Genomic DNA, 14,044 nt, shown 5'->3' with positions numbered 1-14,044 from the left:
AGTGACACAACCTTAATTTTCTTAGTTAAGACCAAGAGTTTCCCCAGTGTTACTTCAAAACTTGGGTGGGGGGAACCGTAGGCATAGTGGGATCTCTCTAGTCAACAAATGAAGTGAACTTCACAATAAACAAATTCAATGTGAAAACAAAATAAATCTTGAAAAAAGCTTTTTTTTCATATTTATATTTACCCCCATCATTTGAGTCTGCCGTATGGCTTTTACTGTCTTTTGTGTCATTGATCTTAGCAAGAACCTTGCAAGCCATTTGCTACCTAGCTGAAGGACCTCATTTGCCCATTTCTTCCCCAGAGTGGAGACACTTAGGCAGGGAGTAGGCCTATCTGCCATACTCATTAGACTCCCCATCCAATCCTTGCAGCTTCAATTGGTACTGCCTTCCACAAGAATTACACATTTCAGCATGCCCTCCACAAGTGTGAGGGTCTATATTAGATCACTGAATGCTTAGGTAAGCGAATGGTGATTAATCAACCCCCATATAAGCGAAAGCTTACAAAACCGAACATGTTAGATCAGCAATTTTTTTCCAAGGGAAAAAAATTGCTGTTCCAACAAAAAAAAAGAAAGCACACTAAAACATGAGATTAAGTGGGGGACTGTGCCCCCCACACCCCCTACTTAAATGTACCAACTCCGAGACCGCACTACAGTGCCGAAAACTGCAAAGTACCGAAGTGCCCAAGCAAATTCTTTCCCAGGGAAAGAATTCACTTACATGCCGTTTCGGTTTTGTCAGTTTGACCAAGACACATTCGAAAACATGCGTCTTCGGTCTGCTGATAGGAGCACAAGTGTGACACCTAGTACTCTCTCTAGGTGTCATCCAGACAGTGAACCAGAGCCACATTCCTCCCCCCGATGGGTGAGCCAAATAATCAAACCATGTCATCTAGCTGAGGTTAGTAGTTCATTTTTCTGTGCTGTGGGGGGTGAGCTTGGGATGTTTATGGTCAGTGAGTGAATGGGTGAATAAGGTGAAAAGCAACTTGAACAGAAATTCTTGAAAAAAAAAAAGGTGCCACTGGGAAACATCTAATGCAAAGTGGAGCCGTGGTAGCAACTGTGTCTATATTTTGATGGATGTGAAAAGAAATGTTACTTGCAGATACTTTTATCAGTCTTATCAATTTTTACGTAGAAGGCAGACGTGATCATGACAACATAAATGAGTTTGTAGCCTTGTAAAGAATATTCAGCGCATTCAAACAGATATGCAGATTGTAAAACTTGAGTATTTAATGCCCAGTTAGATTAAACAGAATAGCAGGAAAAACATTTTAGGCAAATCTAATTTTTTTTATAAATCAGTGGGTGGAAATAGGCATCTGTTTACTTATAAGCAAGATAAGTTAGACAGGGCTGGTAGGACTAATTTTGTCAGATCAAGTATTCAGAAATGATGTAAGACTAGTCAGAACTGTTAGAATGTACTTTTATGTTCAGTATCAGACAGCAACAGTGTAACTGTATTTAAATGATTTTTGTGACCAGTTATGTCTGCTAGGTCATGATTGTGTTCCTCAGGCATAAATAATAATTTATGTCCTTCTATTCGTATGTTACAGTATTCTAGGTGTGGGATTTTATGCCCTCAGACAACTCGTATGTCGGCTCCTATACAAAAGCTTCAGCTTGGCTGGGCAGTGTGCGTGGGATGTCACACGTAGGGCCATAAACCAGGGGCCTTAAATGTGTCGTCTGCACACACAATCCTCAGAACATTTCAGCCACAGACATTCGCATCGTACGATCGCTTCTCCACAGATGTCGCATCCTAAGATAAGTAACCCATCGGATTTCTAATTTTCTTATTTTTGATGATTGTTCTTGTAATGCTTGGTTGTTGTAGCCTTTAGCTGATGTCAGAGAAAAAGGGAATGTGCCAGTGCAGGCGCCAGATACCCCATAAAGACGCCCAAGACAGGTGTGTTTTTTGCCTAGCCTGAGAACACGATTACTCCTACTGTGCTATTTGTTAATCGTTTGTGCCCAAGACCTTGCACAGCCATCTAGCCTCGTTAAACCTTTACCTGGAGAACCAACGCCTTAAACGATTAGCCCTTAGGATGGATCCTGCATACGAGGCTGCACCTGAACCCTCGCGCAAAAAGTCCAAAGTTCCTAGGCCTTCTTCGCCTGCCGCTCCGCTTCCCAACGTACTGCCGTCTGCCATTCTAGGGGTTGAGGTGCACTCAGAGGATACGTCAACTGCAGCGATGTCCCTAGTGAAAGCCGTTTCGCAGCCGACGACCGGCACGTCCGCGGAGCTTATCCAGACATCGACAACAGTCGATGTCTAGGGGGAACCAGTTTTGGGGTACCTCTGGCAGGGATCCAGACTTCGGATATGTTACTGCCCAAACCCAACGCCAGGCCTCTCTCTACTTCCTCCCCGGCCAAAAATAAGTAAAAAATGAAACAGGGTCTATATTATATTCTCGAAAGCCGACAGTGTCGAATCTGACATTGTCGACACGAGAATATCGAACGCTCAGAATCTCGAGCATGTAAACGTAAATCTCCATAAGGGGAGATTTACGCTTACTGCAATGTAGTGCGGTCTCGGAGTTGGTATATTTAAGTAGTGGGGGGTGCAGGGGGCTTGCCCCCCTGCTTAAACCCATTAGGGGACTTTTTTCTTTTTCTTTTTGTCTTTTTATAAGGTCGATGTTTGAAGACATCGACCATATGTTCAATGTTTTCAAACGTTCTTGTAATATAGACCCACTAAACATACCTCCACTTCTTCAGAAGTCACACCGAATTGGCAAGCCTTCACCTCTTCTCTCATGCAGGCCTTTGTGGCCCTCAGGCCTTCAGCCTCAGCCATCTCCACCTGCCTCTTCTGAGCCCTAGGCCTGCATCTGCTTCTTTCCTCCCATCCACGACCCCTCAAGTCAGAGAAGAAGAACATGATTCTTCCTTTTCATCCTCAGAAGAGTCCATTTCTTATGTTTCACAGATTGCCTCCCCCCAGGAATATTACTCTCCTGATGAGGAATCTGAAGAAGGGTATTCTCCCCCTGACAACATTACTTTTGGTGAGACCATCACCAAGATGAAGGATTACTTTAAATGGGACAGGCACCCAAAAAAGGTACTTTGAGCTGCTGCAAGTGGAATCCCCCTCCCCTTCAGCAGTTCCTCCTGCTTACTTGGATGCCTTCAACACTGCTTCCAAAGCCCCTGACTCCCAGCCTCCGGCCCTTAAACGTCTTGACCACTTCTACAAAGTACCAGAGGACCAAAAATTCCTGGTCAAACCACCCTTGGCGGAACCAGCTATTATTACCACCACTGAAGATAAGCAGTCTAGACTGCTGCCTTCTGCCTCCCTACTGCCCACTGACAAAGACAGCAAGTACATGGATAGGATGGGGAAGAAGGTATACACTTCACATGACAAAATTTGCATTAGACTTGGTCTCTCAAGCCTCCTGCATGCTAGCATCCTTGCCTGAGAGCCCCATCAAGACTGACATCTCAGCCAAACTTTCCTTGGCACAACAGGTAGCCAGGCATTCCATCAGATGCAGCTATGATGCTGCAGAAGCATCCTCCAGGTCTGCAGCATCTGCTTCAGCCCTCAGGAGGTACTCATGGCTAAGACTCCAGAACCTCTCCGAGGATTTCAAGTCTGAGATCTTGGATGCCCCTCTGAACCACAGTGTGCTTTTCAGCAAACAATCTGCTGACCTTTTTAAAAGTCTACAAGAAAAAAAGCAAAGAACTCCAGGACATCAAGCACCTGCTGGTGCCACCCATCCCCAAGTATTATAGAAACTACCCTGCTAAGTCCACCTTTGTGAGATGTACTCCTCAGCCCTCTTCCAGGTCCAGGAGAGGGGCTAGAAGACCTACCAACTCCAGATCCTCTGCTCCATCTCATCAACCCAGACAGCCCTTTCAGAACAGAGGAGATCCCAGTAATGCGTGACTGCCTTGCCCACCTTCCCCTCTCAGCCAGTCTTTCCCACTGTCTTCCCCTTTGGCAATCCATCACTTCAGACCAATGGGTCTTAAACATTATTCAAAAAGAGTACTTCCTATCCTGGAAAGAGAAGTCACCCAGAAGAGGCATTCCTCTCATCCACAAAAACCAGGCTCATCTCTGGTAGACCTTTTAAAACTAGGCACCATAGAGCCTGTCTGTACGGGACAGGAAGGGAAGGCGTTTTACTCCCGCCTCTTCCTGGTCCCCAAAAACGACTGCCCCTGGAGACTCATCTTAGACCTGTCCTTCCTAAATCTCCGTCTTCAGGTACCAGCTTTCAAAATGCTTTCTATTCCCACTCTGCTGCCCCTCATTCCAGCCAAGTCCCTCATGGCCCCCCTTGACCTGAAGGAGGCCTACCTGCGCATATACCCATCAGGAATTCTCGCAAACAATGCCTGCATTTCTCTGGACCTGCCTCTCATTTCCAATTTAATGCATTGCTCTTTGGTTTATCCATGGTCCCCCGAGTGCCTGGTTCCAGCCATTGCCTTCTGCAGAACTCCGAGTATACAGATTTTACCCTTATCTGGATAGCATCCTAATACTGGCAGAGTCCAGGGATGCTCTATTGAAGAATCTACATTTCACCATGTCCCTTCTGCCGAACCTAGGATTCACCATCAATCTCACGAAATCCTCTCTGATCCCAAGCCAGGACATAATTTTCCTAGGCTGCAGAATCAGAACAGACGCAATAAAGGCCTTTCTACCACAAGACAAGGTTCTTTGTTTGACTTCCCACTTCCAGGAAGCTCTACTATCGCAAAAGGTGACGGCAAGGCAATTTCTTCATCTCCTGGGTTTAATGGCAGTAACCATCCCCATGCTACCACTGGCAAGAATGCATATGCGCAAATTACAGTGGTTCCTGAAGAACACCTGGTCCCAACACCTTCATCCCCTAGAACAGGGCATCACCCTCCTTCCCTGTCTGAAAACAGAAATCATTTGGTGGATCCAGCAAGTGCAGCTGAACCCAGGGCTCCCACTACAACACTACAACCACCCACCTCAACCCAAGTAATGGATACAGATGCCTCAGATTCAGGTTGGGGCGCAACTCTGGCCTCTTAGAGGATTCAGGAAAAGTGGCATCCCTCTCTTCAGGCCAAACACATCGATTTCAGGGACGTGACAACAGTCTTCTTACCTCTAAAGACCTTCACCCCCCCTTCTGGTTCCAGGGGTGTCCCAGATTGTCACTGACAGCACTACGGTGATGTGGTACCTCAACAAGCAGGGAGGAACAAAGGCCTATCGGCTGTGCCGATTATCTCTGCTGATATGGGACTTAGCCTCTCATCTCAACTTAGTCCTGCAAGCAGCCTACATACCCTCACAGGACAACCACCAAGCAGATCTCTTGAGCAGTACCTCCTCACCTCAGCATGAATGGATGCTGAGCAGGGAGGTGGTCTTAGACATAATCCACCGGTGGGGTGCTCCATAAATAGACCTGTTTGCCTCTCCCAGAACAGGCAACTGCAGAACTTCTGCTCAAAAAGCCACTCCCCTCTAGCATGGAGAGTAGACGCTTTCAGCTTCCCTTGGGAAGGGAAGTTCCTTTGTCTTCCCTGCATTCGCAATGATTCAGAAAGTCGTCCTGAAAATTCAGAGGGACAAACCAAAAATCTTGTTAGTGACTCCCTACTGGCCAAGACAGCACTGGTTCCCCCTACTTCACAAACTAGCCATGGGCAATCACTTCAAGTTGCACTACAAGGTGGACCTACTGATACAAGACAAAAGAACTCTCCTACACCCACACTTACAGATGTTGATGTTCATCGTGTTACCCTGCTGCAGTCATCACACTTGGGTTATCCTGTCGTCAGGCGGTCCCGCAGTTGGCCGGATTTCCAAAGTCTTGGTCCGACGGTTGCTATTGCCTCATCCCTGACGTCAGTGCGCCAGGGGTATATATATTGTAACCAACGCCATTTTCTCCAGTCTTTCTTGCCGTGCGGTGCCCGAAACAGACGCAGTTCACAAGTGCCGATCGGCCGACTCCTGAGATTTTCGAATTTCAGACCGAAGTCTTCTATAAAGCTAAGTACCCCGTTGGGGAAACTTTTCTTGCCTCAGACCAATGTCAGAAAAAGTTAACAATTGTATTTCTTGTTCATAAGGATTTTCATTCTTATTGCATACCTTGCCTAGGCCCTGATCACAATGTCACTTCTTGTCGTTTTTGTGCTAGATTTAATAAACATACTATTAAAAGACGATTTGATTTCGCACAACACTTTTTTTATAGAAAATTTTATTACACCATGCCGTCGGAGCTACCGACTACCGGCGTGCACAAAAAGCGCAGGGACAAGGACCGACAGCCCAGGCCTAAGCCCGATTCCAAGGCCTCGGTTGATCCGGTCTCCGGTTATCAGTGAGGCTCCGACGCAGCCTCTGACTACCGCAGTTCTGGAACCCGAGATCGCTACAGATATTTTGACGGAATGTACTAGGCCGACGCAGCCTTTTACTTCAGGCCCTTCCGACGATTTACTTTCCAAGGACGTCAGTGCTTCTGAAACGCCATCGGTTTCTGAAGGCGTTTTCAGACCGACGACTTTTACAGTCAAAATTTTTCCAAGTCGAAGACTCCTAAATCGAAAAAGGCTTCACTTCAGTCTCCTGTTCAAGGCCCTATGCCTAAGAAACAGATGCTCAAGATGGCTGAAGATTTGATTTCTCTTATCAGGGGTTCTCAGCCTCCTCCTGACAAAAGGCCTAGACAAGAGGAAGATTCTGCTTCCTCTGAACAACTGTCTATTTCTTCAGATTCCTCTGAGGACCAAGACCATTCCTTCTCTCCTTATGAAGATTCTGATGCTGAGGACTCTATTCCCTCAGCTTCCCCTGCAGAAGACTACTCTTTTGGGGAAACTTTACACACTATGAGGGAACATTTTCACTGGGAAGGTCAGGATTACTCTGATTCCAAGAAAAGGCTCAGAGAGTTTCTTTTACTCCCCCAACACAGACCCCTAGCCATCCCTCCTGTTTTGGACATTGTGGATGATGTCTATTTAGAATCCAGTTTCAACCCTGACTCTCTACCTCCTGCCCCAGCCAAGCCTGACAGATACTACAGAGTACCTGATTCCCACAAATTCCTTTACAAAAGCCCAGTAGCTGACCCAGAGACCATCTCCCAGGGTCCCAAGGGGGCTAAGGCTTCCATGGCTAAAAATCCAGTACCTTCTGAAAGGGATTCAAAAGCACTAGACAGATGGGGGAAAAAGGTTTACACGTCAGCCACTTTAGCTGTGAGAGCATTAAACTGTCAATTTCATATGCTTAAGTATCAGCAATTTCTGATCTCTCAGTTAAAACAAAAGATAACCACCCTCCCTCAACAGTCTGAATTGAAAGAAGTACAGGATTTGTTGCACGCCACCGAGCAGGTGGGCAAACATACCTTACAATGTGGATTTGATTCTTTAGAGGCCTCCTGCAGAGCAGCTATCACTGGATCAGTTATACGTAGGCATGCCTGGTTAAAGGAACAAAGTCTGCCTGATCATGTTAAAGCAAAATTACTAGATGCTCCCTTACAGCAGGATGTTCTTTTTGGTGTTAAAGCAGAAGAAGTTTTAAAGAAAATGGAAGATAAGTCAAAATCAATGCAGACAGTCAAAGATTTCCTACAAGTACAACCCCCTCGCTTCAGCAGAAACTGGCCAACAAAAAATTGGTCCTTTTCAGCCACTGACAGGCCTCAGAGGGGTAAATACAGGCGCCCAAGGGGCAGAGAACAACCACAAGCTCAGTATAAACCTCGCCAATGGGGCACTCCAACCCAGAAGGGAGGAGAAGACAGGTCTCAATCCACCAGAAGGCAAACTCAATGACTTGCACCTCAGCTGGCTAAACAAAGCTCTTTTGTCAGCCCCCCTGGGGGGGAAACTGTCACATGGTTACAAAGGACAAATGGGTCCTAGACATAATTTTACGAGGATACAGATTCCACTTCCACACCTTGCCAATAAAAAGAGGAATGCCAAACCTGCCACAAAATCAAAGGGCAGAGGCTCAAAAACAAATTACAGCTCTCATGGCCATGAGAGCCATTCAAAGGGTACCAACTCAAGAGCAAGGCCAAGGATTTTCCTCAAGACTCTTCCTAGTACCCAGAAAAGAAAATGCTTGGAGACCAGTTCTGGACCTTTCAATTCTAAACACGTACTTACAAGTTCCCAAATTCAAGATGCTAACACTACAGCAGCTACTTCCCATGTTGGGCAAGGAAGCATGGCTGGTAACAGTGGAACATGTCCCTATCAGACAAAGTTAAAGTTGCAGAAGATGCCTTTGTTTCACTGCAGGTTCAACCCATTATCAATTCTCTGCACTGCCCTTTGGCTTATCTACTGCACCCAGAGTATTCACAAAATGCCTGGCACCAGTAATTAAAAACTGCAGACAAAGAGGAATTCAAATATATCCATACCTGGACGACTGCCTCATCCAAGCAGAAAGAAAAGACATTCTCCTACAACATCTGGCATTTGTGAAGCATCTACTAAATTGTCTGGGGTACACAGTAAACGAAAAGAAGTCAAACTAGTACCCTCACAAAAAATGACATTCCTGGGTGCCAGCTTGGACACAACGGCCCAGAAGGCTTATCTTACACCAGACAAGCAATTACAACTGACTCGATATTTCAAGACAATGGCAACAAAGACCCAACTAACTGCAAGAAGAATTCTGCAGGCTTTGGGCTTCATGGCATCTTGCATTCTGATAATATCATTTGCAAAAATGCATATGAGGAAATTACAGTGGTACCTAAAAAGCGTATGGTCTCAACACAGCCACAGCTTGGACACAGTGATATCTCTCATTCCCTGCCTTCAACAGGAATTTCTATGGTGGGCACAGGCATGTCACCTCAACAATGGTCAGCCTTTCACCTTGCCCCCACCCAGGCAGACTATCACGACAGATGCTTCAGACTATGCCTGGGGGGCACACATGGCAGGGCAATGCATTCAAGGCCTATGGACTGCAGAACAAAGAAAACTGCACATAAACCAAAAAGAGATACTAGCTGTACAGAAAGCTCTGACAGCCTTCAAGGATCTACTACAGCCAGGACAACTTGCAATAAAGATGGGCAACACCACAGTAATGTGGTACATAAACAAACAAGGGGGCACACATTCCTACCCTCTTTGCAGGCAAGCAATAATCTTATGGAACACAGCTCTGGCCTACCAAGTCCAGTTACAAGCTCAGTTCCTGCCAGGACAGAAAAACACATTGATTGGCAGACGACCTAAGCAGAAACATCAAAGATCCCCACGAGTGGAAGCTAGACCCACAAATATTTACAATAACTCAAAGATGGGGTCTACCAAATATAGACCTGTTTTCCAGTCATCAAAACTACCAGCTGACAAAATTTTGTACAAGGACATTCCACCAACAAGCTTGGAAAGTGGATGCTCTCTCCTTCAGTTGGAAAAACCTGACAGCATATGCCTTTCCTCCATTGCCTCTTCTCACAAAGGTACTTTTGAAGGTCAAAAAGGAGAAACCTCGAATGATTCTCATAGCCCCAGACTGGCCACGCCAACACTGGTACCCGCTACTGAAGAATATGGCTCACAGCCCACCATGGATATTGCCTCAAATACCTCATTTGCTCACGCAGCAGAACAAGCAGATTCTACACAGCCAGATCAAAACCTTAAACCTGGCTGCATGGCAAATCAATTAAGTATCCAACCTGCACCTCTTTCACAAGCAGTACTGGATGTTATTCTAGAAGCCAGGAGGCCAAGCACCAGGAAGGCTTACTCAGACAAATGGAAAAGGTTTTCTGCTTAGAACCAAGCTAAAGACCAAGACACAACTCAGCCTCATATGCCTCACATTCTGCAGTATTTAGCTGAGATGTTGCATAAAGGACTTTCCTTCTCCTCAATTAAGATCCATGCATCAGCTATTTCAGCTCACTACGACACAAATCCACCTTTATTTTCAAATCCTCTCCTAAGGCAGTTCCTCAGAGGGGCAAAAAACATTAGACCACCTAGAAGAGCTCCTACACCAGCATGTGACCTCAACTTTGTTCTGGAAAAACTAACGCTGCCTCCCTTTGAACCAGCTTTTTCTGCAGACCTTCAGTTCCTATCTTGGAAGACTGCCCTGCTCCTGGCAATAACTTCTGCTAGGAGAGTCTCAGAATTACAGGCACTTATGGCAGTGGAACCTTTCCTCATTTTTCATCAAGACAGAGTTTCTCTACGAACTAATCCTTCCTTCATGTCTAAGGTGGTTTCCAGTGTAGCTTTAAATCAAACCATCCACCTACCCACTTTCTTCCCCAAACCACAGAACAAAGGTGAGAGACTCCTGCACTCCTTGGACATTCACAGGCAGCTTTGTTTTTACTTGGATAAAACTAAGGCTTTCAGAAAAACTGACCAGCTCTGTGTTTCCTATGCTACAACTTCTCAAGGGAGGGCCATATCCAAGCAAACCATTTCTAAATGGATAGGCCATTGCATACGATTCTGCTATACACATCATGGGAAGCCAGTTCCTCCTACCATTAGATCCCACTCTACCAGGGCAACAGCTACCTCTACAGCCTTTCTCAGGGGGGGTTCCTACCAAGGAAATTTTAGAAGCTGCAACTTGGAGTTCTGTACACACATTCACCAAACACTATCACTTACCTCTTTATTTTAAGTCCAGGGCAGGCTTCGCCACTGCAGTTCTGCAGGGCCTCATTGCCTCCACTAACCCTCTATGATGCCTCCACCCTACCTTAGCTTTGGGACTCTATCCAAGTGTGATGACTGCAGCAGGGTAACACGATGAACATAGTACAGTTTTGTACCTACCATAAATGTAGATGTTCGAGTGTTCACCCTGCTGCAGTCCGGGTTACCCTCCTTCCAACCCCTCTGATCTACTGGCTAAATCTTTGCTATGCCTTACTGATGTATTTGCTTGTAGCTTAAGGGATTTTGTGTCTGTACAGTGTTCACACCTTTTGGTACTAATATGGATCACCCTTTTGGGGGCACCTGACATCTGGGGCAAGAAAAACTGAAGAAAATGGCGTTGGTTGCAATATATATACCCCTGGCGCACTGACATCAGGGATGAGGCGACAGCAACCGACGTCGGACCAAGACTTTGGAAATCCGTCCGACTGCGGCACTGCCTGACGACAGGATAACCCAAGTGTGATGACTGCAGCAGGGTGAGCACTCGAACATTTATGGTAGGTACAAAACTGTACTTTTCTGCCTCTGTGGGTGGTAAACTTTTGATCCCATTCAGACAACACTACTCAGAGGACATGCTTTCAGTCCTAAGGGAGGCAAGGAAACCTACCACCAGAAAATCTTACCTGGCTAAGTGGGAAAGATTTGCAAAATGGTGCCTGAACAAGGGAAGGGACCACAGCTCCGCTGAGGTTCCCTGGTTCTAAACTACCTGTGTCAATTGATAAAGAGTGGGCTTTCTTATTCTTCTGTAAAAGTATGCGCCTCTGCCATATCAGCCTGCCTGCCCCTGAAACCCCCCTTGCTTGCCAGGCTCGACGTAAAGCTCTTCCTTAAAGGGGTCTTGCACACGACACCACCTAGGAAACCTATCCCCCACCTTGGGACCTTAACTACGTCTTAGAGAAATAAACCCAGGACCCCTTTGAACTGGCTGGGCCTTCCTCCTTACAGATGTGCACATGGAAGACGGTCCTGCGTTAGCCATCACATCAGCCAGAAGTGTCAGAATTGCAGGCCTTAATGGCCTGTCCCCCCTATAACATCTTCCACAAAGACAGGGTGTCCCTGCAAACCAACCCCTCCTTATGCCTAAGGTGGTTAATGACCTCTCTTTTAACCAATCCATTCATCTACCCACTTTCTTCCCCTCACCGTCTAACGAAGGGGAGAGGATTATGTACTCCCTGGACGTGTACAGACAACTTAGGTTTTGACTGGACAAGACCAAGACCATCAGGAAGACTAAACATCTCTTTGTCACCTTCCACTCCAGAGCCCTGAGCAAGGCAATCTCCAAGCAAACTATTGCATGCTGGATCAGGAAAGCTGTTTGCTTCTGCTACTCCCATCATGGAAAGGAACCCCCAGCGGGAATCAAGGCCCTTTCCACTAGAGCTGTGGGGCCACCTCAAGGGCCTTCATGAAGGGCCTAGACACAGCATCCATTTTGGAAGCAGCCACTTGAGACTCTATCCACACTTTCACCAAGCATTACAAACTGGGCCAAGTTTCAGAGCTAGGACAGGATTTGTCAGGGCAGTCCTGCAGAGTCTTGTAGAACCCTCTTCATCCACCACCACCCTCTTATCTACATAAGCTGTGGTACGCTCCAACACCTAGAATACTGCAACATAGGAATAGAAGGACAGAATAGTTGTGTAAAATCTTACCATAACCATAGATGTCCTTTTCTTCCATGTTGCAGTATTCCTTCCCACCCACCAATCCCCCCAGGTCCCATTCCTTACCTGCACTACCTACATTACAGTAGGTCTCCAAGTCACACACCTGGAAACAACTGGCATTCCTCCTGCTGGGCCGCCTTCTCTGCGTGCTGGCCTTCAAGTTCTGAGGATTGTGCATACAGACGTCCCATTTAAGGCCACTGGTTTATGGCCCTACATGTGACGTCCTATGCACACTGCAACAGCCAAGCTGAAGCTTTTGTATAGGAGCCGACGTACGAGTCACCTGAGGGCATGAAATCCCACACCTAGAATACTTCAACCTGGAAGAGAAGGATGTCTATGGTTATGGTAAGATTTTACACAACTGTTCTTTACTGCTAAATGCTTTATTTGTATTTATGTTTAACATTGTGATTGATTTAACATTTTTTCTCTCTTTCTGTAGACTTTGGTACTGCATTGGCTCCTTTGCACTCCAAGTTAACACCAGAAGTGGAAAGTTCCCTCTATTCTCAGATCTGAAAAGAGTTTATCATATGAAATATGATAAGGGTGAAAAGTAAAAAGGAACTGTATATTTTTAAAACAGCAAACATTAATTCAGACAGTCTTTATCTTTTCTCTGTTTGTTCTGTAGACTTCTTTGTTTTCCTATTTTTGTAGTGTTCACTATCTTGAGTTTTTTTGTTATAAAAAATAGTAGCTTTGAGTAGGCATCATGAGTTCATCATGGTGTTTTTAAATAGAAAAATGTTGTTAACCTGGTCCCAAAATGTTAATGATGTTATGATGTAAGATCAGCAGTTAAACGAAAAATAATGCATCAGTTAGAGGGGCTGCACTTAGAATCATGTTTGATTAAAAAAGTGGAGTTGAATGGATACTTTGTATGCATTTCTGTGTATTATAAAAAGATATCTTACCTTTATGTGTCATGTCTTTTACTGTGGTCTTAGTCTGATACAGTAATACAATTGTACAACGTATTTCAACAAAGTATATTAATACTGTTCTCCAAAAGATAGATTTGTGTTTAGAAAGCTTAGCAGAAGAGGAAAAAACATCTATGTGACTGCTCAACATGAAGCACTCAGCAAAATATTGACTCTTTTTCTGGACCAGTGAAGGGGAAAGTTCGTTTTTCTCATTATAAAATCTATTTCATATAGTCACTGTTGATGTGATGCTCCAACCTTATATGTGAAAAAAGGGCTGTGGATGGTTGTGTGTATATATTTGGTTTTCTTTTGGAATTTGTCACTACATCTTCCACTTCACAGCATCACACTTTCCACTGCCATTTCTTATTCACAAATCATTGGGTAGCACATGTATGACAGAAATCAGGAAATGAGATGATGAGGACAGCTACATACATTTCGGTTAAAATCTTTACTGATGCATGTAATTTAGACAGTGCTTCATTGCTAAAACAAGAGAAAAAGCTGTAAATGTTTGTAGCTGAAGTTAAAGTGATTTGCATAAATCCATCCACAACCCCTTTTCCCATTTTGCACATGAGGTTGGGGTGTCACTTCAGCAGTGACAGTTATCTACAGCCAAGGTTTATGCCACCATTGGGC

The 14,044-nt window shown here is 45.2% G+C and overlaps 1 protein-coding gene across 1 annotated transcript in view; it reads left to right on the top strand.

Annotated features, from left to right (window-relative positions):
- Positions 1–13,389, top strand: part of ZNF414 (zinc finger protein 414) — a 1,162,011-nt gene extending 1,148,622 nt beyond the window's left edge. Inside the window, exon 7 of the mRNA XM_044090610.1 lies at positions 12,907–13,389. Coding sequence (XP_043946545.1) covers positions 12,907–12,983 — 77 coding nt within the window. The 3' untranslated portion in view covers positions 12,984–13,389. The remainder of the gene's footprint in view (positions 1–12,906) is intronic.
- Positions 13,390–14,044: the final 655 nt, after the last annotated feature.

Source organism: Protopterus annectens, chromosome 13.part0, assembly GCF_019279795.1.
Source record: "Protopterus annectens isolate FY-2018-M chromosome 13.part0, PAN1.0, whole genome shotgun sequence".
NCBI lineage: Eukaryota > Metazoa > Chordata > Ceratodontiformes > Protopteridae > Protopterus > Protopterus annectens.
This window is presented reverse-complemented; position numbering and strand designations above follow the sequence as displayed.